Source organism: Neodiprion pinetum, chromosome 2, assembly GCF_021155775.2.
Source record: "Neodiprion pinetum isolate iyNeoPine1 chromosome 2, iyNeoPine1.2, whole genome shotgun sequence".
Classification (NCBI taxonomy): Eukaryota; Metazoa; Arthropoda; class Insecta; order Hymenoptera; family Diprionidae; genus Neodiprion; species Neodiprion pinetum.
In genome coordinates this window covers 6871091-6895871 of record NC_060233.1, presented here as the reverse complement: position 1 = coordinate 6895871, position 24781 = coordinate 6871091, and the positions used below count along the sequence as shown (strand labels likewise).

Here is a 24781-nt window from a genome sequence, read left to right as displayed (position 1 = left end):
CTATTAATAAATTGCAAGGGGCGGTAGCTCGTCTATCCATCACATTAATACGACAAGCTACGAACCACAAATACATGTTTCTAATCGCATTAAAATGCATTCTTGCATTTCCATAATGTGCAGTTACTGGCTCATCGAATAAAAGAGATATTCTCTAAGTTGATTACAAATACTGCACCAAACAATCAGTTCAACAAATGAAAAAATATCTTTTTTCGAACAACATTAAAAATCATTTTTTACAAAATAACGAAAAGTGGTTCTTTGTTTATTTAATTTTCAAGTTTCAACCTTTCATATCACACAGTTCATTGTAATTCAAAGCCCAATTGTATAGGACCGGCCATTTGGATTATGGATGGAACATGGCGCAGGTTTGCTGACACACCACTCGTACCACACATTTTTTAATGTACACCTTCGCCAAAAGTGTGCCTCGACCACATCACCAGCATTGAGTAGAACGGCTTCCTGGAAAATTTATATGGTATTTTATTAAGAAATCTTGATCTGTTTCCACAACTTACAAGGAAAAAAAATAATACAACAATGTGACGATCTAAAGCTCTTATCTTATTGTTAGTAACCATAGTTGTATCAACATTCTTTTAGTTGGATTGTACACCAGATATATCCTTACGAAATATAAGATTCATGTGAATTATTACCTTGATAGGAAAGAAAATTGGGAACCAGCTAACCATGCCTGGACTGTGTGTGTTCGGTTCTATACTAATAGTCGCATCTTTGTACAAGATGGCTTCAAAGTAGCCGGAAAAACCGTGCAATACCGAATTTTGTTCTGCTACAAACTTTTTCACTTCATACCTGTTGTTATCAATAAATGGTTCTGAAGATAAAAAGAATAGAATGAAAATTTTTGTTACATTGTAATAGGAAAAACAGAAATTTTTCGCAGCTTTTAGTTACCATAAACGTTGATCAACTCTTACCTTTATTAGGATGAACGAATGTGAAGAGAGGCTGTGGTTGTGCAATATCATACTTGTTTTGAAGATGAACAACGTAAGGAGTTTCAAAGTGAGCCAGGGGATGCTTGTCTTTTTCCTTACATTGCCTGACTTCATTATACAACTTTGACGATTGCACTGGACTAATGTATGACGTGTATGAACAAGGTATACTTATTCCATCATCTATCAATCAGAAATATTTAGAAGACATATTAGTCTACAAATAAATCCATGGGAACACTATATGAATGAATGTAAGTATTGATGCAAGGTATACCACTTAGGAACTTTTGAACCCCATCTAAGCACTCAGGTGAAAGCTCGTTATCGCCAAAAGATCCTAGGAGCTCAGAAACGAGAATATCTGCTTTTTCAGGAGCGACCCACTCTCTCATGTCAGATGATACAACAGTGACCTTGTCTCCCCATATTTCTTTTTCTAAAGCCTGTAACCTGTGATCAATAATCTGGTAAGTACTAGCAAGTTGAGAGTTAAGTACAGATTTAGTTGATCAATTTGGTTATCAAGACAAATTATGCATACGTTAGAATGGCATTAGGGTTTTTCTCAACAGCATAAACCTTGACTTTTCTTTGTGCTTTTTCAGCAGCATTCAAAGAAGCCCGTACCAAGGGTCCTCTACCTGCGCCGACAACCATGATAACTCTGCACAATGTAAAACGTTACAAGATGTATTAATAACTTTGGTTAGTGAGTAGGCAATGAAAAGATTGTTCAATTGGGGGAAAACTGGTTGACTAATCGTAAAATTCATCAGCGGCCTCTACCCATTCACAGTTCAAAACAAGTTCTTATTCTAGTGTAAGGTTTAACACGTTCCTTACAAAGTTTTGGTATCCTTTTCAGCTTCTGGAATCTTGTCGAGAATTCCTTGGTAAATAGCGGTCTGATATTGATTGTATTTGAAGGGATCTTTTTCAAATATTTCATATGTCTGAGATTCAAGATTATCCATCAACGGTTGCAACGGGCATTGCAAATAATCTTCATAGCCCCTGGCAAATCTTTCAACTGGCCCATTACTTTGATAAGTCTGGGAAAATGAAATAATCTTAGACATTTTAACCACAGATAGCAAAAATAAGTGTACAATGCACTGCACAAGAGTGAAATGAATAATTTGGATACATCGTACCTTTGCAAGATGATCAAGATAATTATGATAAAAAGTAATATCCTGATGTCTGTTTGATCCGGATAGAATCATTTGGACCCTCAGTGGAGAAAACTTCTTGAGCAACATTTGATGTGCCTTACTTAATACTGGATATCCTTTTTTATTGGTAATGAACAAGGTTGTAGGTAGAATTAGGCACTTCAGTGGTTCACCCAACCATCTATTTATCTGAAGTTAGATTAGGTAATACAGAGACCAGGTAAAACAGAAAAAATCACGTATGAGGGGAATATCAATGTTACAAGTCACCTCTTCTGCACTAGGAATGTCGTGACTAACAATCAAGGCAACACCAAGCTTCCCATGGAAGTCACAAACTAATCTCAGGGAATTCCACCACTCCCATGTGCTTTCAACTGCATCATCTCCTTTGTCTGATCTGTACGTGTTGGCTTGCTTAGCAGGGTTTTCCATTGGAACTTGAACCCACACCTACGAATGCCAAGGTTATTAAACATAATGATGAAAAATAAAGTTCAATCAAACTGATCTGTAAGGGTATTTGTTTTAGTTTTTCACAATTAGATTTAATTGACTACATTCTATGATTTTAAATTGGCGGTTAGATCAAAATATTGATACACTTGCACAGAACTAAACATCAATGTGTAAACATACCTGGAAGGCACAAGGAGTTGTAGACTTATTGTAAATAATTCGAGCAAAATTAATATTCTGATTCATATTTCTTGTTAGCTTGAATGTAATCGCTGGAAGACCTAGGTGTGTAGCCAATGCCAATTCCTGGTTTAAAGTCTCTTCGTTATTCTTTCGGGAGATTGGATTAGTGCAATCTACATCAATGTAAGGCGACAATTTCCCAATCACCAAGTTATTCCAATCTGCGAATTTAAATTCACTCAGTGGTATATGCTAAAAATTCTGGTAAGCAAATTTGAAAGTCAGTGCAAATGATTTTCTTCTCAGCTTACCGGAGCTGCATAGGATCATGTCAGACCTCGTGAATGGCCCAGGACGTTTTTTCAATTCAGGATCAACAAATTCACGTTTAAATTTTGGATGCACCAAGGGTATGCAGATAAAATCATACCTGCAAATGATGTCCATGAATCAGAGATTTTTTCGAGTAGAACGTCATGTTCAAATGGCAATAATAAATACTAACCTTGATGATGTCGCAGTCATCAAACAATTACTTAAATCTGGGACTGAACAGAAGTCCAGCCCACAGGAAACTTGTTTCTCAGCAGCCATTGTCACGATTTTAAGAACTCAACCGTATCCCGTGAATCAGAGAAACTTGTATATGCTGCAAAATTGCATTTCATTTTTGAATTGTAATTGATCTTATTAATTACATCTTGTAATCAGAATAAATGTAAAAAGTATAAGTAGGCTGTTGATTTATTGTGAGGATAATTTTATAATGCGGATCACACTGAATTAGAATTGAATTGATAAAGCCAGCAGTGAAATATCTATATACGTGTATCCTAATGTGTTGTTAGATACTTTCATTTACTGATGATTATTTGTTCATCAATAAGCGTTGTAAACAATGGAATAACAGCACAATGTGGGTTATTTCAGGTGCGCAACGAAGTTGCCACATTGTTATCGAGGTTAGGATATGCAGATTCGTTTACGTCTGATAAAATAGCAACAAGTTATCTGAATCCTATTTAAAAGTCTATATTAATGATTCATCTATCCTCTGCTATAGCCGTACCTGAGGTTCAAAGACTGCGATTCAAGAGCCGGTATTAACAAAATCTTGCGATACCAAATCACGCTTTGACATTCTCACCGGCCAGTAAGACTGTCACAGACTTGTAAAGAACATAGATAGACTGCGTGGTCCGCGCACCGAGCTGAAGCCCTAATTGGAAAGAGAAAGCAACGGCGAGAGTCCGACCTCTCACTCTAATTGGTCAATTGGTGGTATAATGGGAAATCTGCCGGGGGCGTGGCTTCTCCTTGCGGCAGAAGCAGTAACTATTCTAAAACGCATTTTTAAATCAGCTTTCGTGTTCTTATGTGAAAGCGTGTATTTATTTACAGTTATTAAACTCGAATTTTCAAAAAAAATTCAATAAAATATGAAAATTTCAATACAAGAAATTTGTGAGTTTGCAAATACTCAGCCTAGTCATAAAAATTTTATTGGTGGTAAAGATATACTTGATGCGGGACATCTAATGAAATGTGGCCTACAGCAATCAGATACTAGTTGTGATAATGAGTATAAAATAATTGCATTCTGTCTCCAAACTTCTCGTTTAAAAGATCCACCGCATGAAGTTGTGGGTGCAATATCGCAACATTGGCTGCAATGAAAAATAAAATTTAATGTTTATTGTTTTTTATTTTTTCTGACAAATATTACACTACAAAAAATATCATTTCATATTGATGATAAACAAGTAATTATGAAATGAAATTCTATAGGTAATTACTTACATGTTGGTATGAAGTCATTTTTGGTGAAATGTAATGAAAACACTTTTTTTGACTGTGTAACCTCATTCCCAATTTTCAATGCTTTTATCCAAGCTAATCGACGATCAATTACTTCATCTTCACCAAATTTATTTTTGATTACTACAAAACTAGAATTTGCCGAAGGAAAAGTGTAAAATCGAACTGTATTGTTCTTACTAGACTTGCTATTACACCCATACACGCAGCAGAAAGTTTTATTTTTATTTTCTCGTGGTGGAAACTCCATGATTAAATTTTTTGATCAAATATTGAAATTTAAGATGTTTTTAAGTAATAACTAAGCTTATAGATAATAATTGATTACTTAATATTTAAAAAAAAGTTTAACACTTTTAAACTACATTTCTCACATATTATATTTGATATCAGCAGTTTAAGCTTGACCTGCATAGAGTAGTTTATATTTGATCCGTCAGGTAGCGTATCTGAGTGGATGATTTCCCAAAAGACGGATACCTCTGAGTAGATTTTTGTGACCAGTTTTCGGCGGGCAAGTGGGCCCGGGTGAGCCTGGGAGCGTAGGAGGGTTTTGCTCTATCGATTCTATCTAAGGGACTCGAACCGACGTTCGTAACAGGCAAAGTAGTGTCGGTATGGAAGCTTATATTTTAGTCGGTACAAAGTGAATACGTAAGACTACTTGTTGACTGCGACTTAGAAATCTCGATCAGCTCGATCATTCCCGCGAGAAGACGCGTAACCGCGTCCACCGCCGACCACCCCCAACTACCACCGAGCACTACCAACCATCGTCAACCACCTCCGACCACCTCTTCCCCCTCCTCCTCCGCCGCCTCGTCGTCCTCGTCCTCCTCGGCCATCTCCGATCACCTCCTACCACCTCCAACCACCTGCTACCAGCGCCGACTACCTCCTACGGCCTCCTACCAATTTCGAACACCACCAACCACCTCCGACCTTCGTCCTCCTCGACCCCCTGCTCGGCCATATATTCTTTAACATTAATATTCATAATTATTCCAACAACTTTTCATTTGCTCTCTCGATCTTGAATTGTCGTAGGCATAGAATCGAAACGCTGTTTCAGCTAGTCGCAAGTGAGGTATCTACATTGGGTAGGGAAATAGAATTGGTTTTAGAAAAGTGTTCGTACGGAAAAAAATTCAAAGTAACTGTAATACATCACGGATGCGCTAATTTTGATCGAGTCAAATGGATGCTGCTTATGTGAGACAGTATTTAACACAGTGTCCTGATTTAAAGGTTTGAAAAGGTGGTTGTCGGTGATTTTTTTTTTTTGATAATGAGAGAAAGAACGAAGCTTCTTAAAATGTCGAGGGTATTTGAACACATATTTGAAAGGTACGAGCAAAAATTTTTATCATCTAACTGTCGCAGAACAGCAGCATTATTAGCTGACCCGTTAACTGAAGAATACATCTTTAGTCAACGGTTGACTATCAAAGGGCCTAGCCCCTTGAGTCTGGAATTGGCAGGGAAGATAGTGCGTCTTTCTTGTCTGAAATGTAAAAACTAGAATCATTATACATCATATCATATCATCATACATCATACATCCTACATCATACAAGATACATAGTATTAAAGTTTGAAACCAAAGTTTGGATGTCGTGTCTTCGTATGTTCAGAAAGTGACGTCACCCAAATTTTTTTTTCTCCTGCTAACCGAAAATCAGCTAACCGAATTTCTCAGTCTGGAAATAGCCGCGCAGTAGAGCGGACGTATGAGAATCGCGCTCTGCAGATTTCGAGTACCGGGTTCTCTACCTCCTGGATCTTGCGCTCCAGGTCCGCTACCTCGTGAAACTCGACTTCCAGGACAAGTGCTCCGTAGTTCTAGCTGTCTAGGTCCTTGACTTGGTGACTTTTGACCTTCAAGACTAATTTTCCGTAGTTCTGGCGATCCAGGTCCTCCACCTGGTGGATTTTGACATCCAGGAACAGTGCTCCATGGTTCCTGCGCTCCAGGTCCACTACCTGGTGAAACTCGATTGTAGGGACAAGCGCTCCGTGGTTCCTGCGCTCCACGTCCGCTACCCGGTGCAACTCTAGTTCCAGGACAAGCGCTCCGAAGTTTCTGCGCTCCAGGTCCGCTACCTGGTGAAACTGGACTTCCAGGACAAGCGCTCCATGGTTCCTGCGCTCCAGGTCCACTACCTGGTGAAACTCGACTTCCGGAATAAGCGCTCCATAGTTCTGGCTATACAGGTCCTTGACCTGATGACTTTTGACATTCTGGACTAATTTTCCGTAGTTCTGGCTGTCCAGGTCCTCTACCTGGTGGATTGTTACATCCAAGAAAAGCGCTCCGTATTTTTGGCTGTCCAGGTTCTTGACCTTGTGACTTTTGAACAATTATTTCGATTCATTTCTCGCGCAAGCACAAATTCAGTAGCTATAAATGCGCTAATAAAATTTATTGTGTTAATTAATTAATTAATCAATTAATTAATTATATTAATCCTTACACAATATTTTTGAAGTGTTCTTGTACTGAAACTATTTATTACTGATCAAGGTATAACCCGAGGTGGTGATCGGTGGTTGTTGGAGATGGTTGGCGGTGGTTGGTGGTGGTCGGAGGTGGACGAGGAGGAGGACGAGGAAGACGAGGAGAACAAGGTGGACGAGGAGGACGAGGATTTGTGCTCGATGAGTGTAACATTTTTATAAGATTACATGACAATTGTAATTATATTTCGTGTAAAATTTTTCTAACTTGTTATGCTTACAATAAATTATTTCAATTCATTTTTCGCGCAAGCCCAAATTCAGTAGCTATGAATGCGCTAGTAGAATTTCTATAATATTTTATAATTTTCTCATAATCTTCTTGATAAATTGTGTCAATAAAAAAATTGTATTAATCCTTACACAATATTTTTGATATTTTCTAATGCTAAAAATATTTATTAGTATTCGAGGTATAACCCGAGGTGGTTAGCGGTGGTTTTTGGAGGTAGTTGGCAGTGTTCGGAGGTGGTCGTAGGTGGTTCGGGGTGGTTGCGGGTAATCGAGGTAGTCAAGGAGGAGGACGAGGAGAAGAACGAGGTGGTCGGCGGAGAAGTAGAAGTCAGTGGAGGAGGACGAAGAGGAAGCGAAGGACAAAGATGAAGAGGAAGACTAGGTAAACGAGGAGGACGGAGGTGGTCAGAGGTAGTATGGGGTGGAGTAGTAGTAGGAGTAGAAGTAGGAGTAGGAGGAACAGGAGTTGGCGTAGGAGTAGGATCAGGAGTAGGATCTAGAGTGAAAGAAGGAGTAGAAGAAGTTTTTTCAGGTTCGGGGAGGTTCAATCATCAATTAAAAAAAAAAAATCGTATGTTCGATGAGGGATGTTATGGACCAAAAAAGCGTACACTTAAGGGTAGCTGCCGCCCCCCCCCCCCGGACAAGGTGGGGGGTGGCACCACGGTTTTTTCTTCAGGTACTCGAGCTTCCCTATCGATTGGTACGAGTTTCAATTGCATGTTCGATGAGGGAAGATAACCTCGAAAAAACTGACCGGAAGTGACATTTTTTTTGACACTCCGGACAGGATCCATTGTCTATAAAGTCTGGCAACCTATTGACCATTATATTCCCCATCGATTCATATGCATTTTGGCCGTATGTTCGATGAGGGAAGATATGGTGCGGTCGGCTCCCGGACTAGTAAGACCGTGGTCAAAACTATGTGGTTGAGTCAGTGGTACTGTTGCGTTTTTATCCTAAGAATTGAAAAATCTAGGATTGTTAATTCGAAATTTGAACAAACGGAGATAACGAAGAAGCAAAAAGGAAATCAATTTAAATGTTAACAGTTTTTTGAGGTGAGAAAATGATCCAATTTATTCTCAATATTCCAGAATCGTGCACTCGTGCATAATTATCATGCCTTTTCATACGTTTATTACCGCATGGTCTACACTGAAAACATTGCGGTGTGTCCAGGGCCTTTCTTCTGAACAATAAACAAAAATGAAAAAGATATTAACACTTTATTCATTTCACGGCATTACATGTATGACGATTCTAGAATAATGAGAATGAATTAGATTTTTTTTCTCATATCTCTAACAGCTACTCATAGAGCTTATAGAAAAGTTTTGTGGAATACGCTGCGAGCGAAGTATCAAAAGTACAGCCGAAAACGTAAGATTATGTTCGTAATTCCTCTGCTGTTGGTCCTATATACGCTTTATTAAATGTCTTTTCGGCATTTTTCAGGGTTAGAATTATCTGATTTAAAAAGAGTCCTGCAAAACGATTTTACGACGAAAAGTTTCCAAACTCCGAGAGTCGCAAATTTTTGGCTGATTTTGGGATATGCTGATATCGATTTATTCACACCCAGTATCAACATAATTTTGCAACGAATCAAAACTTACGGCTGAAAAACATCAAATTTGCACTGGATTTTTATCGAGGTGGGAGAGAAAAATCACAAACTCGTAGGGACAAAGTTCCAGTTCCAGTTTATTCAATGTAGTACAAGTGTTCAGGTGTCAGTGTATACTACTTTACCAAGTTTCCAAATACTATGAATCTATTATGTTATACTAGTACATTATACTAATGATTTTATACCAATAATTACTATAATAATATTTTCATTGATATAATTAGTATGCTATTTCTATGTAGAATAGATACTGCGATATATATTGCATTGAGCAGAATAGGAACAATGTTGTACAAAATAGTTATTAATGTTGTTTGTAAGCGCAGTTTGGGTTCCAGTCTGAGTACCTACAATGCTAAAAGCTAGAATGCACCTCTGCAGGATTCAAGATGTGTAATGTTGTATTACTATTATATGTAATATTGAATAAATTGAATAACACCAACTGTAATTTCTCCATAATTTTTTCGTATCTTCTCCGGTATTGGTCCCACGAGGCTCCAAATACCTTTTTGTGATACTAGAGTTCCAATGAGTCTGGAAAAGGGTCGTTCGGATTGATTCTACGACGAAAAATTATCCGCTCGAAAAAAAGGAAGGTAGACCTCGGCAGTTTTTTTCTATCCGCTGTTTGTGAATTTTGGACAGTGCTGAAATCAATCTTTTCATACATTACATCGACGTAATTTACTGAGAAGAGTCGATTCGACGCATTTCCAATACGCTGCGAGGAACGCACCAAGAGTAGCGGACAAAAAATAGAAGATTCCGTTAGCAGTTCCCCTGCTGCTGATCCTACGCTCTATTTTGTGCTATTTTTGCGTTCCTGTGGGTCTAATTGGTGTAACGGTCATACTAATCGAATATGAGACTAATATCTTTCGGTCAAAAAATGAAGAAAAAAGTAAGGCTAACCCCTATGCATTTTAGGCAAAAATTTTCGCGATTATGAAAAGTGCCAAAATAAAATCTTTCATGCACTATTCCGACGTAATTTTGCGAGAGAAATCGATCAAGCGCAGTCCCAATACGCTGCGATCAACGCATCAAAAGTTACAGCCAAAAAACGAGACCTGAGTTTTCGACATATTTCAGCAGGTGCTTTTTCCTTCGTAATTTCTCTCCTGTAGATCCCACGCCCCTTTCGCTGCGTTTTCTGAGTTCCTAGGGGTCCAATTAGTAAGGAAAGGGTCATTCGAATCAAATCTGAGACCAAAAATTTTCAGCTCCAAAAACGAAGAAAAAGTAAGGCTAACCCCTTTGCATTTTTGGCGAAAATTTTCGCGATTTTAAAAAGTGCCGGAATAAATTCTTTCATGCACTATTCCGACGTAATTTTGCGAGAGAAATCGATCAAGCGCAGTCCCAATACGCTGCGATCAACGCATCAAAAGTTACAGCCAAAAAACGAGACCTGAGTTTTCGACATATTTCAGTAGGTGCTTTTTCCTTCGTAATTTCTCTCCTGTAGATCCCACGCCCTTTTCGCTGCGTTTTCTGAGTTCCTGGGGGTCCAATTAGTCAGGAAAGGGTCATTCAAATCAAATCTGAGACCAAAAATTTTCAGCTCCAAAAACGAAGAAAAAGTAAGGCTAACCCCTTTGCATTTTTGGCGAAAATTTTCGCGATTTTGAAAAGTGCCGGAATAAATTCTTTCATGCACTATTCCGACGTAATTTTGCGAGAGAAATCGATCAAGCGCAGTCCCAATACGCTGCGATCAACGCATCAAAAGTTACAGCCAAAAAACGAGACCTGAGTTTTCAACATATTTCAGCAGGTGCTTTTTCCTTCGTAATTTCTCTCCTGTAGATCCCACGCCCTTTTCGCTGCGTTTTCTGAGTTCCTGGGGGTCCAATTAGTCAGGAAAGGGTCATTTCATTCAAATCTGAGACCAAAAATTTTCAGCTCCAAAAACGAAGAAAAAGTAAGGCTAACCCCTCTGCATTTTTGGCGAAAATTTTCACGATTTTGAAAAGTGCCGGAATAAATTCTTTCATGCACTATTCCGACGTAATTTTGCGAGAGAAATCGATCAAGCGCAGTCCCAATACGCTGCGATCAACGCATCAAAAGTTACAGCCAAAAAACGAGACCTGAGTCTTCGACATATTTCAGCAGGTGCTTTTTCCTTCGTAATTTCTCTCCTGTAGATCCCACGCCCTTTTCGCTGCGTTTTCTGAGTTCCTGGGGGTCCAATTAGTCAGGAAAGGGTCATTTCATTCAAATCTGAGACCAAAAATTTTCAGCTCCGAAAACGAAGAAAAAGTAAGGCTAACCCCTTTGCATTTTTGGCGAAATTTTCGCGATTTTGAAAAGTGCCGAAATAAATTCTTTCATGCACTATTCCGACGTAATTTTGCGAGAGAAATCGATCAAGCGCAGTCCCAATATGCTGCGATCAACGCATCAAAAGTTACAGCCAAAAAACGAGACCTGAGTTTTCGACATATTTCAGCAGGTGCTTTTTCCTTCGTAATTTCTCTCCTGTAGATCCCACGCCCTTTTCGCTGCGTTTTCTGAGTTCCTGAGGGTCCAATTAGTCAGGAAAGCGTCATTTCATTCAAATCTGAGACCAAAAATTTTCAGCTCCAAAAACGAAGAAAAAGTAAGGCTAACCCCTTTGCATTTTTGGCGAAAATTTTCGCGATTTTGAAAAGTGCCGGAATAAATTCTTTCATGCACTATTCCGACGTAATTTTGCGAGAGAAATCGATCAAGCGCAGTCCCAATACGCTGCGATCAACGCATCAAAAGTTACAGCCAAAAAACGAGACCTGAGTTTTCAACATATTTCAGCAGGTGCTTTTTCCTTCGTAATTTCTCTCCTGTAGATCCCACGCCCTTTTCGCTGCGTTTTCTGAGTTCCTGGGGGTCCAATTAGTCAGGAAAGGGTCATTTCATTCAAATCTGAGACCAAAAATTTTCAGCTCCAAAAACGAAGAAAAAGTAAGGCTAACCCCTCTGCATTTTTGGCGAAAATTTTCACGATTTTGAAAAGTGCCGGAATAAATTCTTTCATGCACTATTCCGACGTAATTTTGCGAGAGAAATCGATCAAGCGCAGTCCCAATACGCTGCGATCAACGCATCAAAAGTTACAGCCAAAAAACGAGACCTGAGTCTTCGACATATTTCAGCAGGTGCTTTTTCCTTCGTAATTTCTCTCCTGTAGATCCCACGCCCTTTTCGCTGCGTTTTCTAAGTTCCTGGGGGTCCAATTAGTCAGGAAAGGGTCATTTCATTCAAATCTGAGACCAAAAATTTTCAGCTCCGAAAACGAAGAAAAAGTAAGGCTAACCCCTTTGCATTTTTGGCGAAATTTTCGCGATTTTGAAAAGTGCCGAAATAAATTCTTTCATGCACTATTCCGACGTAATTTTGCGAGAGAAATCGATCAAGCGCAGTCCCAATATGCTGCGATCAACGCATCAAAAGTTACAGCCAAAAAACGAGACCTGAGTTTTCGACATATTTCAGCAGGTGCTTTTTCCTTCGTAATTTCTCTCCTGTAGATCCCACGCCCTTTTCGCTGCGTTTTCTGAGTTCCTGAGGGTCCAATTAGTCAGGAAAGCGTCATTTCATTCAAATCTGAGACCAAAAATTTTCAGCTCCAAAAACGAAGAAAAAGTAAGGCTAACCCCTTTGCATTTTTGGCGGAAATTTTCGCGATTTTGAAAAGTGCCGGAATAAATTCTTTCATGCACTATTCCGACGTAATTTTGCGAGAGAAATCGATCAAGCGCAGTCCCAATACGCTGCGATCAACGCATCAAAAGTTACAGCCAAAAAACGAGACCTGAGTTTTCGACATATTTCAGCAGGTGCTTTTTCCTTCGTAATTTCTCTCCTGTAGATCCCACGCCCTTTTCGCTGCGTTTTCTGAGTTCCTGGTGGTCCAATTAGTCAGGAAAGCGTCATTTCATTCAAATCTGAGACCAAAAATTTTCAGCTCCAAAAACGAAGAAAAAGTAAGGCTAACCCCTTTGCATTTTTGGCGAAAATTTTCGCGATTTTGAAAAGTGCCGGAATAAATTCTTTCATGCACTATTCCGACGTAATTTTGCGAGAGAAATCGATCAAGCGCAGTCCCAATACGCTGCGATCAACGCATCAAAAGTTACAGCCAAAAAACGAGACCTGAGTTTTCGACATATTTCAGCAGGTGCTTTTTCCTTCGTAATTTCTCTCCTGTAGATCCCACGCCCTTTTCGCTGCGTTTTCTGAGTTCCTGGGGGTCCAATTAGTCAGGTAAGCGTCATTTCATTCAAATCTGAGACCAAAAATTTTCAGCTCCAAAAACGAAGAAAAAGTAAGGCTAACCCCTTTGCATTTTTGGCGAAAATTTTCGCGATTTTGAAAAGTGCCGGAATAAATTCTTTCATGCACTATTCCGACGTAATTTTGCGAGAGAAATCGATCAAGCGCAGTCCCAATACGCTGCGATCAACGCATCAAAAGTTACAGCCAAAAAACGAGACCTGAGTTTTCGACATATTTCAGCAGGTGCTTTTTCCTTCGTAATTTCTCTCCTGTAGATCCCACGCCCTTTTCGCTGCGTTCTCTGAGTTCCTGGGGGTCCAATTAGTCAGGAAAGCGTCATTTCATTCAAATCTGAGACCAAAAATTTTCAGCTCCAAAAACGAAGAAAAAGTAAGGCAAACCCCTTTGCATTTTTGGCGGAAATTTTCGCGATTTTGAAAAGTGCCGGAATAAATTCTTTCATGCACTATTCCGACGTAATTTTGCGAGAGAAATCGATCAAGCGCAGACCCAATACGCTGCGATCAACGCATCAAAAGTTACAGCCAAAAAACGAGACCTGAGTTTTCGACATATTTCAGCAGGTGCTTTTTCCTTCGTAATTTCTCTCCTGTAGATCCCACGCCCTTTTCGCTGCGTTTTCTGAGTTCCTGGGGGTCCAATTAGTCAGGAAAGGGTCATTTCATTCAAATCTGAGACCAAAAATTTTCAGCTCCGAAAACGAAGAAAAAGTAAGGCTAACCCCTTTGCATTTTTGGCGAAAATTTTCGCGATTTTGAAAAGTGCCGGAATAAATTCTTTCATGCACTATTCCGACGTAATTTTGCGAGAGAAATCGATCAAGCGCAGTCCCAATACGCTGCGATCAACGCATCAAAAGTTACAGCCAAAAAACGAGACCTGAGTTTTCGACATATTTCAGCAGGTGCTTTTTCCTTCGTAATTTCTCTCCTGTAGATCCCACGCCCTTTTCGCTGCGTTCTCTGAGTTCCTGGGGGTCCAATTAGTCAGGAAAGCGTCATTTCATTCAAATCTGAGACCAAAAATTTTCAGCTCCAAAAACGAAGAAAAAGTAAGGCAAACCCCTTTGCATTTTTGGCGGAAATTTTCGCGATTTTGAAAAGTGCCGGAATAAATTCTTTCATGCACTATTCCGACGTAATTTTGCGAGAGAAATCGATCAAGCGCAGACCCAATACGCTGCGATCAACGCATCAAAAGTTACAGCCAAAAAACGAGACCTGAGTTTTCGACATATTTCAGCAGGTGCTTTTTCCTTCGTAATTTCTCTCCTGTAGATCCCACGCCCTTTTCGCTGCGTTTTCTGAGTTCCTGAGGGTCCAATTAGTCAGGAAAGCGTCATTTCATTCAAATCTGAGACCAAAAATTTTCAGCTCCAAAAACGAAGAAAAAGTAAGGCAAACCCCTTTGCATTTTTGGCGAAAATTTTCGCGATTTTGAAAAGTGCCGGAATAAATTCTTTCATGCACTATTCCGACGTAATTTTGCGAGAGAAATCGATCAAGCGCAGTCCCAATACGCTGCGATCAACGCATCAAAAGTTACAGCCAAAAAACGAGACCTGAGTTTTCGACATATTTCAGCAGGTGCTTTTTCCTTCGTAATTTCTCTCCTGTAGATCCCACGCCCTTTTCGCTGCGTTCTCTGAGTTCCTGGGGGTCCAATTAGTCAGGAAAGCGTCATTTCATTCAAATCTGAGACCAAAAATTTTCAGCTCCGAAAACGAAGAAAAAGTAAGGCTAACCCCTTTGCATTTTTGGCGAAAATTTTCGCGATTTTGAAAAGTGCCGGAATAAATTCTTTCATGCACTATTCCGACGTAATTTTGCGAGAGAAATCGATCAAGCGCAGTCCCAATACGCTGCGATCAACGCATCAAAAGTTACAGCCAAAAAACGAGACCTGAGTTTTCGACATATTTCAGCAGGTGCTTTTTCCTTCGTAATTTCTCTCCTGTAGATCCCACGCCCTTTTCGCTGCGTTCTCTGAGTTCCTGGGGGTCCAATTAGTCAGGAAAGCGTCATTTCATTCAAATCTGAGACCAAAAATTTTCAGCTCCGAAAACGAAGAAAAAGTAAGGCTAACCCCTTTGCATTTTTGGCGAAAATTTTCGCGATTTTGAAAAGTGCCGGAATAAATTCTTTCATGCACTATTCCGACGTAATTTTGCGAGAGAAATCGATCAAGCGCAGTCCCAATACGCTGCGATCAACGCATCAAAAGTTACAGCCAAAAAACGAGACCTGAGTTTTCGACATATTTCAGCAGGTGCTTTATCCTTCGTAATTTCTCTCCTGTAGATCCGACGCCCTTTTCGCTGCGTTCTCTGAGTTCCTGGGGGTCCAATTAGTCAGGAAAGCGTCATTTCATTCAAATCTGAGACCAAAAATTTTCAGCTCCAAAAACGAAGAAAAAGTAAGGCTAACCCCTTTGCATTTTTGGCGGAAATTTTCGCGATTTTGAAAAGTGCCGGAATAAATTCTTTTATGCACTATTCCGACGTAATTTTGCGAGAGAAATCGATCAAGCGCAGTCCCAATACGCTGCGATCAACGCATCAAAAGTTACAGCCAAAAAACGAGACCTGAGTTTTCGACATATTTCAGCAGGTGCTTTTTCCTTCGTAATTTCTCTCCTGTAGATCCCACGCCCTTTTCGCTGCGTTCTCTGAGTTCCTGGGGGTCCAATTAGTCAGGAAAGCGTCATTTCATTCAAATCTGAGACCAAAAATTTTCAGCTCCGAAAACGAAGAAAAAGTAAGGCTAACCCCTCTGCATTTTTGGCGAAAATTTTCGCGATTTTGAAAAGTGCCGGAATAAATTCTTTCATGCACTATTCCGACGTAATTTTGCGAGAGAAATCGATCAAGCGCAGTCCCAATACGCTGCGATCAACGCATCAAAAGTTACAGCCAAAAAACGAGACCTGAGTTTTCGACATATTTCAGCAGGTGCTTTTTCCTTCGTAATTTCTCTCCTGTAGATCCCACGCCCTTTTCGCTGCGTTTTCTGAGTTCCTGAGGGTCCAATTAGTCAGGAAAGCGTCATTTCATTCAAATCTGAGACCAAAAATTTTCAGCTCCAAAAACGAAGAAAAAGTAAGGCTAACCCCTTTGCATTTTTGGCGAAAATTTTCGCGATTTTGAAAAGTGCCGGAATAAATTCTTTCATGCACTATTCCGACGTAATTTTGCGAGAGAAATCGATCAAGCGCAGTCCCAATACGCTGCGATCAACGCATCAAAAGTTACAGCCAAAAAACGAGACCTGAGTTTTCGACATATTTCAGCAGGTGCTTTTTCCTTCGTAATTTCTCTCCTGTAGATCCCACGCCCTTTTCGCTGCGTTCTCTGAGTTCCTGGGGGTCCAATTAGTCAGGAAAGCGTCATTTCATTCAAATCTGAGACCAAAAATTTTCAGCTCCGAAAACGAAGAAAAAGTAAGGCTAACCCCTTTGCATTTTTGGCGAAAATTTTCGCGATTTTGAAAAGTGCCGGAATAAATTCTTTCATGCACTATTCCGACGTAATTTTGCGAGAGAAATCGATCAAGCGCAGTCCCAATACGCTGCGATCAACGCATCAAAAGTTACAGCCAAAAAACGAGACCTGAGTTTTCGACATATTTCAGCAGGTGCTTTTTCCTTCGTAATTTCTCTCCTGTAGATCCCACGCCCTTTTCGCTGCGTTCTCTGAGTTCCTGGGGGTCCAATTAGTCAGGAAAGCGTCATTTCATTCAAATCTGAGACCAAAAATTTTCAGCTCCGAAAACGAAGAAAAAGTAAGGCTAACCCCTTTGCATTTTTGGCGAAAATTTTCGCGATTTTGAAAAGTGCCGGAATAAATTCTTTCATGCACTATTCCGACGTAATTTTGCGAGAGAAATCGATCAAGCGCAGTCCCAATACGCTGCGATCAACGCATCAAAAGTTACAGCCAAAAAACGAGACCTGAGTTTTCGACATATTTCAGCAGGTGCTTTTTCCTTCGTAATTTCTCTCCTGTAGATCCCACGCCCTTTTCGCTGCGTTTTCTGAGTTCCTGAGGGTCCAATTAGTCAGGAAAGCGTCATTTCATTCAAATCTGAGACCAAAAATTTTCAGCTCCAAAAACGAAGAAAAAGTAAGGCTAACCCCTTTGCATTTTTGGCGAAAATTTTCGCGATTTTGAAAAGTGCCGGAATAAATTCTTTCATGCACTATTCCGACGTAATTTTGCGAGAGAAATCGATCAAGCGCAGTCCCAATACGCTGCGATCAACGCATCAAAAGTTACAGCCAAAAAACGAGACCTGAGTTTTCGACATATTTCAGCAGGTGCTTTTTCCTTCGTAATTTCTCTCCTGTAGATCCCACGCCCTTTTCGCTGCGTTCTCTGAGTTCCTGGGGGTCCAATTAGTCAGGAAAGCGTCATTTCATTCAAATCTGAGACCAAAAATTTTCAGCTCCAAAAACGAAGAAAAAGTAAGGCTAACCCCTTTGCATTTTTGGCGAAAATTTTCGCGATTTTGAAAAGTGCCGGAATAAATTCTTTCATGCACTATTCCGACGTAATTTTGCGAGAGAAATCGATCAAGCGCAGTCCCAATACGCTGCGATCAACGCATCAAAAGTTACAGCCAAAAAACGAGACCTGAGTTTTCGACATATTTCAGCAGGTGCTTTTTCCTTCGTAATTTCTCTCCTGTAGATCCCACGCCCTTTTCGCTGCGTTTTCTGAGTTCCTGAGGGTCCAATTAGTCAGGAAAGCGTCATTTCATTCAAATCTGAGACCAAAAATTTTCAGCTCCAAAAACGAAGAAAAAGTAAGGCTAACCCCTTTGCATTTTTGGCGAAAATTTTCGCGATTTTGAAAAGTGCCGGAATAAATTCTTTCATGCACTATTCCGACGTAATTTTGCGAGAGAAATCGATCAAGCGCAGTCCCAATACGCTGCGATCAACGCATCAAAAGTTACAGCCAAAAAACGAGACCTGAGTTTTCGACATATTTCAGCAGGTGCTTTTTCCTTCGTAATTTCTCTCCTGTAGATCCCACGCCCTTTTCGCTGCGTTCTCTGAGTTCCTGGGGGTCCAATTAGTCAGGAAAGCGTCATTTCATTCAAATCTGAGACCAAAAATTTTCAGCTCCAAAAACGAAGAAAAAGTAAGGCTAACCCCTTTGCATTTTTGGCGAAAATTTTCGCGATTTTGAAAAGTGCCGGAATAAATTCTTTCATGCACTATTCCGACGTAATTTTGCGAGAGAAATCGATCAAGCGCAGTCCCAATACGCTGCGATCAACGCATCAAAAGTTACAGCCAAAAAACGAGACCTGAGTTTTCGACATATTTCAGCAGGTGCTTTTTCCTTCGTAATTTCTCTCCTGTAGATCCCACGCCCTTTTCGCTGCGTTTTCTGAGTTCCTGAGGGTCCAATTAGTCAGGAAAGCGTCATTTCATTCAAATCTGAGACCAAAAATTTTCAGCTCCAAAAACGAAGAAAAAGTAAGGCTAACCCCTTTGCATTTTTGGCGAAAATTTTCGCGATTTTGAAAAGTGCCGGAATAAATTCTTTCATGCACTATTCCGACGTAATTTTGCGAGAGAAATCGATCAAGCGCAGTCCCAATACGCTGCGATCAACGCATCAAAAGTTACAGCCAAAAAACGAGACCTGAGTTTTCGACATATTTCAGCAGGTGCTTTTTCCTTCGTAATTTCTCTCCTGTAGATCCCACGCCCTTTTCGCTGCGTTCTCTGAGTTCCTGGGGGTCCAATTAGTCAGGAAAGCGTCATTTCATTCAAATCTGAGACCAAAAATTTTCAGCTCCAAAAACGAAGAAAAAGTAAGGCTAACCCCTTTGCATTTTTGGCGAAAATTTTCGCGATTTTGAAAAGTGCCGGAATAAATTCTTTCATGCACTATTCCGACGTAATTTTGCGAGAGAAATCGATCAAGCGCAGTCCCAATACGCTGCGATCAACGCATCAAAAGTTACAGCCAAAAAACGAGACCTGAGTTTTCGACATATTTCAGCAGGTGCTTTTTCCTTCGTAATTTCTCTCCTGTAGATCCCACGCCCTTTTCGCTGCGTTTTCTGAGTTCCTGAGGGTCCAATTAGTCAGGAAAGCGTCATTTCATTCAAATCTGAGACCAAAAATTTTCAGCTCCAAAAACGAAGAAAAAGTAAGGCTAACCCCTTTGCATTTTTGGCGAAAATTTTCGCGATTTTGAAAAGTGCCGGAATAAATTCTTTCATGCACTATTCCGACGTAATTTTGCGAGAGAAATCGATCAAGCGCAGTCCCAATACGCTGCGATCAACGCATCAAAAGTTACAGCCAAAAAACGAGACCTGAGTTTTCGACATATTTCAGCAGGTGCTTTTTCCTTCGTAATTTCTCTCCTGTAGATCCCACGCCCTTTTCGCTGCGTTCTCTGAGTTCCTGGGGGTCCAATTAGTCAGGAAAGCGTCATTTCATTCAAATCTGAGACCAAAAATTTTCAGCTCCAAAAACGAAGAAAAAGTAAGGCTAACCCCTTTGCATTTTTGGCGGAAATTTTCGCGATTTTGAAAAGTGCCGGAATAAATTCTTTCATGCACTATTCCGACGTAATTTTGCGAGAGAAATCGATCAAGCGCAGTCCCAATACGCTGCGATCAACGCATCAAAAGTTACAGCCAAAAAACGAGACCTGAGTTTTCGACATATTTCAGCAGGTGCTTTTTCCTTCGTAATTTCTCTCCTGTAGATCCCACGCCCTTTTCGCTGCGTTCTCTGAGTTCCTGGGGGTCCAATTAGTCAGGAAAGCGTCATTTCATTCAAATCTGAGACCAAAAATTTTCAGCTCCAAAAACGAAGAAAAAGTAAGGCTAACCCCTTTGCATTTTTGGCGAAAATTTTCGCGATTTTGAAAAGTGCCGGAATAAATTCTTTCATGCACTATTCCGACGTAATTTTGCGAGAGAAATCGATCAAGCGCAGTCCCAATACGCTGCGATCAACGCATCAAAAGTTACAGCCAAAAAACGAGACCTGAGTTTTCGACATATTTCAGCAGGTGCTTTTTCCTTCGTAATTTCTCTCCTGTAGATCCCACGCCCTTTTCGCTGCGTTTTCTGAGTTCCTGAGGGTCCAATTAGTCAGGAAAGCGTCATTTCATTCAAATCTGAGACCAAAAATTTTCAGCTCCAAAAACGAAGAAAAAGTAAGGCTAACCCCTTTGCATTTTTGGCGAAAATTTTCGCGATTTTGAAAAGTGCCGGAATAAATTCTTTCATGCACTATTCCGACGTAATTTTGCGAGAGAAATCGATCAAGCGCAGTCCCAATACGCTGCGATCAACGCATCAAAAGTTACAGCCAAAAAACGAGACCTGAGTTTTCGACATATTTCAGCAGGTGCTTTTTCCTTCGTAATTTCTCTCCTGTAGATCCCACGCCCTTTTCGCTGCGTTCTCTGAGTTCCTGGGGGTCCAATTAGTCAGGAAAGCGTCATTTCATTCAAATCTGAGACCAAAAATTTTCAGCTCCAAAAACGAAGAAAAAGTAAGGCTAACCCCTTTGCATTTTTGGCGGAAATTTTCGCGATTTTGAAAAGTGCCGGAATAAATTCTTTCATGCACTATTCCGACGTAATTTTGCGAGAGAAATCGATCAAGCGCAGTCCCAATACGCTGCGATCAACGCATCAAAAGTTACAGCCAAAAAACGAGACCTGAGTTTTCGACATATTTCAGCAGGTGCTTTTTCCTTCGTAATTTCTCTCCTGTAGATCCCACGCCCTTTTCGCTGCGTTTTCTGAGTTCCTGAGGGTCCAATTAGTCAGGAAAGCGTCATTTCATTCAAATCTGAGACCAAAAATTTTCAGCTCCAAAAACGAAGAAAAAGTAAGGCTAACCCCTTTGCATTTTTGGCGAAAATTTTCGCGATTTTGAAAAGTGCCGGAATAAATTCTTTCATGCACTATTCCGACGTAATTTTGCGAGAGAAATCGATCAAGCGCAGTCCCAATACGCTGCGATCAACGCATCAAAAGTTACAGCCAAAAAACGAGACCTGAGTTTTCGACATATTTCAGCAGGTGCTTTTTCCTTCGTAATTTCTCTCCTGTAGATCCCACGCCCTTTTCGCTGCGTTCTCTGAGTTCCTGGGGGTCCAATTAGTCAGGAAAGCGTCATTTCATTCAAATCTGAGACCAAAAATTTTCAGCTCCAAAAACGAAGAAAAAGTAAGGCTAACCCCTTTGCATTTTTGGCGGAAATTTTCGCGATTTTGAAAAGTGCCGGAATAAATTCTTTCATGCACTATTCCGACGTAATTTTGCGAGAGAAATCGATCAAGCGCAGTCCCAATACGCTGCGATCAACGCATCAAAAGTTACAGCCAAAAAACGAGACCTGAGTTTTCGACATATTTCAGCAGGTGCTTTTTCCTTCGTAATTTCTCTCCTGTAGATCCCACGCCCTTTTCGCTGCGTTTTCTGAGTTCCTGGGGGTCCAATTAGTCAGGAAAGGGTTATTTAAATCAAATCTGAGACCAAAAATTTTCAGCTCCAAAAACGAAGAAAAAGTAAGGCTATAAAAATCGCAAAAAGTTAAATTGGCACACTGATAAACGGTCGGCCCACGTAATCTTAGAGTTAGAGTAGCGCTCGAAATCTGTTTGCCGATCTCCTTGAGGATGACCGTAGCCTGAGTTTCGCGATAACGTGTAGAGTCAAGGGGATCCCTGTAAAGTCTCGCGTCGAGTCACGGTTTCGAGTGGGGAACAATTTCGGAGTGAAATTGAGTGCGGCCAAATTCCGCTGCACAGGGTCTCGTCGAGTCTGCGTACGTAAAAAGGGTGGTGAATTTTGGGGAAGTAGGGACTACGACTGGAGCTCGGATGCGTCATAATACGCTATACACTCGCGCGATTAGAAAAGCTTCCTAGAGTGATTAATCTGGTCGCGATTAGCGCGTCGAGTCACGTCTTTTTGATTTAGTTTATGAATTATTGTGCATCAGCAAGGTGGCGACTAGCGCCCGTAGAAATAAGATATCAGCTAGATTTAATCACAATTGCGATTAGCGCGTCGAGTATGATCTAGATTACGTTTTTGTTTAGCGGTTTATAATTAAGTGACGAGTAGCGTCGTAGTTGAGGCCGATCGCGGGCAGCGCATCGAGTCCGATTTTGTTTTTGGTTTTTGCGAGTTAGGGTATTATTAAGACGGCGACTAGCGCACGTAGGCCGTAGAGGTCTCCTAGATTTATTCATTTTTTTTTATTATTTGGTTTGTTTCTCCCTTTCTTATTTCTTTTGGATTAAATTTAAACCTTTGTATTTGGAATCGCGAAGGACGACTTGCGCAGTCGTATGATTATTTTTATTTTTATTTTTTTTGTAATATCGCTGACGAGAAATATACACTTCTCGCAAAAATTAAGGGAACAACGAAATTTTCGAAATTTTTTGGTGATTTTCAACAGGCTGTATTTCAGTGAAAAATGGTCGTGCAAGAAATAAAAAAACAAAGCTTTTGAAGCTTGAAGACTCTAGTTTTTGAATTTTTTGGTTAAAAATTTTTCGAAGCACTATTAGCCATGCAATCCTTGGATAAAGCACGAAGAAAAAATTTTCAAAATTTTTTACGTTTTTTCTTTCGCTCTACGGGCATGGAAAAATTTTTCCGAGCTAAACCAATGCATAGGTCGCATAGCCTGTTTATTCAGCTTCAAGATGCTTTTTTTTAAACCTCGATACGACCATTTGTCTTCGAGATATCGAATTTTGAATGCCAAAGCATCCTTTTTCACTCAACTGCTGATATCTCTGGAACTACTGGTCGCACAGCGAGCCGAAGGGCAGTTTCTTTTTCTGCAGAAAATTTCCTACAAAAATCTGTCAAGGTTGATGTCAAAAAAAATTTTTTTCCACCTGTAGCGTTAACGTGAAAAAAGAGCAAAAAAATGCCATTTTGCCTTTTTTTGGATAATTGACTGTATCTTCGTCAATATTGGGGGGAAAGCTTAGGTTAGAAGAAAATTTTACAGCCTAATGTACCCCAAAGGTCCCCCCAAATCGGTAGATCGATCGGTTCAGCGGTTTTCCTGGACCGATTGATTGAAATTTTGACAAAATTAAGAGAACAAGGTTCCTTAAGAAACAAAAACCTTGTTCCCTTGATTTTTTTAAAATTTCAATCAATCGGTCCAGGAAAACCGCTAAACCGATCAATCTACCGATTTAGGGGGACCTTTGGGGTACATTAGGCTGCAAAATTTTCTTCTAACCTAAGCTTTCCCCCCAATATTGACGAAGATACAGTCGATTATCCAAAAATTCTTTAAGAACCAAAAACCTTGTTCCCTTAATTTTTTCAAAATTTCAATCAATCGGTCCAGGAAAACCGCTAAACCGATCAATCTACCGATTTAGGGGGACCTTTGGGGTACATTAGGCTGCAAAATTTTCTTCTAACCTAAGCTTTCCCCCCAATATTGACGAAGATACAGTCGATTATCCAAAAATTCTTTAAGAACCAAAAACCTTGTTCCCTTAATTTTTTCAAAATTTCAATCAATCGGTCCAGGAAAACCGCTGAACCGATCGATCTACCGATTTAGGGGGACCTTTGGGGTACATTAGGCTGTAAAATTTTCTTCTAACCTAAGCTTTCCTCCCAATATTGACGAAGATACAGTCAATTATCCAAAAAAAGGCAAAATGGCATTTTTTTGCTCTTTTTTCACGTTAACGCTACAGGTGGAAAAAAAATTTTTTTGACATTAACCTTGACAGATTTTTGTAGGAAATTTTCTGCAGAAAAAGAAACTGCCCTTCGGCTCGCTGTGCGACCAGTAGTTCCAGAGATATCGGCAGTTGAGTGAAAAAGGATCCTTTGGCATTCAAAATTCGATATCTCGAAGACAAATGGTCGTATCGAGGTTTAAAAAAAAGCATCTTGAAGCTGAATAAACAGGCTATGCGACCTATGCATTGGTTTAGCTCGGAAAAATTTTTCCATGCCCGTAGAGCGAAAGAAGAAACGTAAAAAATTTTGAAAATTTTTTCTTCGTGCTTTATCCAAGGATTGCATGGCTAATAGTGCTTCGAAAAATTTTTAACCAAAAAATTCAAAAACTAGAGTCTTCAAGCTTCAAAAGCTTTGTTTTTTTATTTCTTGCACGACCATTTTTCACTGAAATACAGCCTGTTGAAAATCACCAAAAAATTGCGAAAATTTTGTTGTTCCCTTAATTTTTGCGAGAAGTATATTATTGGAATTTTATAGTGATTTGGCCAAACCACGCGTTGGCTTACTTGTGTTACATCTCTCTCTACCCAAAAATTACCCCTCCCCTCTCCGCGGTACTGAGCTATCGAGTATATGGTCGCGGTATTTCGCATTACCGATTTCGAGGCGTGTTAATCACGCCAGGCGCCCAACAAATTTCGCGATATTGTTTTAAGTCCAGGGTACATCGTGGACGCCGATTTATTGTGTACGAGGTAAGTTCTCGGTCATTTTC

General features: G+C 40.1%; 1 protein-coding gene and 1 long non-coding RNA gene across 3 annotated transcripts in view; both read right to left on the bottom strand.

Moving 5' to 3' along the window:
- Nucleotides 1-257: 257 nt before the first annotated feature.
- On the bottom strand, nt 258-4034 carry csul (protein arginine N-methyltransferase 5). Of its 2 annotated transcripts, XM_046612733.2 has the most exons (12): nt 3864-4028; nt 3300-3443; nt 3106-3224; nt 2792-3015; nt 2423-2605; nt 2132-2341; nt 1821-2029; nt 1519-1641; nt 1252-1427; nt 954-1157; nt 669-850; nt 258-471 (listed from the first exon to the last, which is right to left on the bottom strand). In XM_046612733.2, the coding sequence occupies exons 2-12, from the start codon at nt 3386-3388 to the stop codon at nt 319-321; spliced, it is 1872 nt and encodes a 623-aa protein (XP_046468689.1). In that variant the 5' UTR covers nt 3389-3443; nt 3864-4028; the 3' UTR covers nt 258-318. The 2 variants fall into 2 exon arrangements, with proteins under 2 accessions (XP_046468689.1, XP_046468690.1); XM_046612734.2 differs by lacking the exon at nt 258-471 and having other exon boundaries at nt 688-828; nt 3864-4034.
- A 589-nt stretch (nt 4035-4623) lies between these two features.
- LOC124212576 (uncharacterized) overlaps nt 4624-24781 on the bottom strand; it is a 28334-nt gene continuing 8176 nt past the window's right edge. The window contains exon 2 of the long non-coding RNA XR_006881686.2: nt 4624-5590. This is a non-coding gene — a long non-coding RNA (uncharacterized lncRNA). The remainder of the gene's footprint in view (nt 5591-24781) is intronic.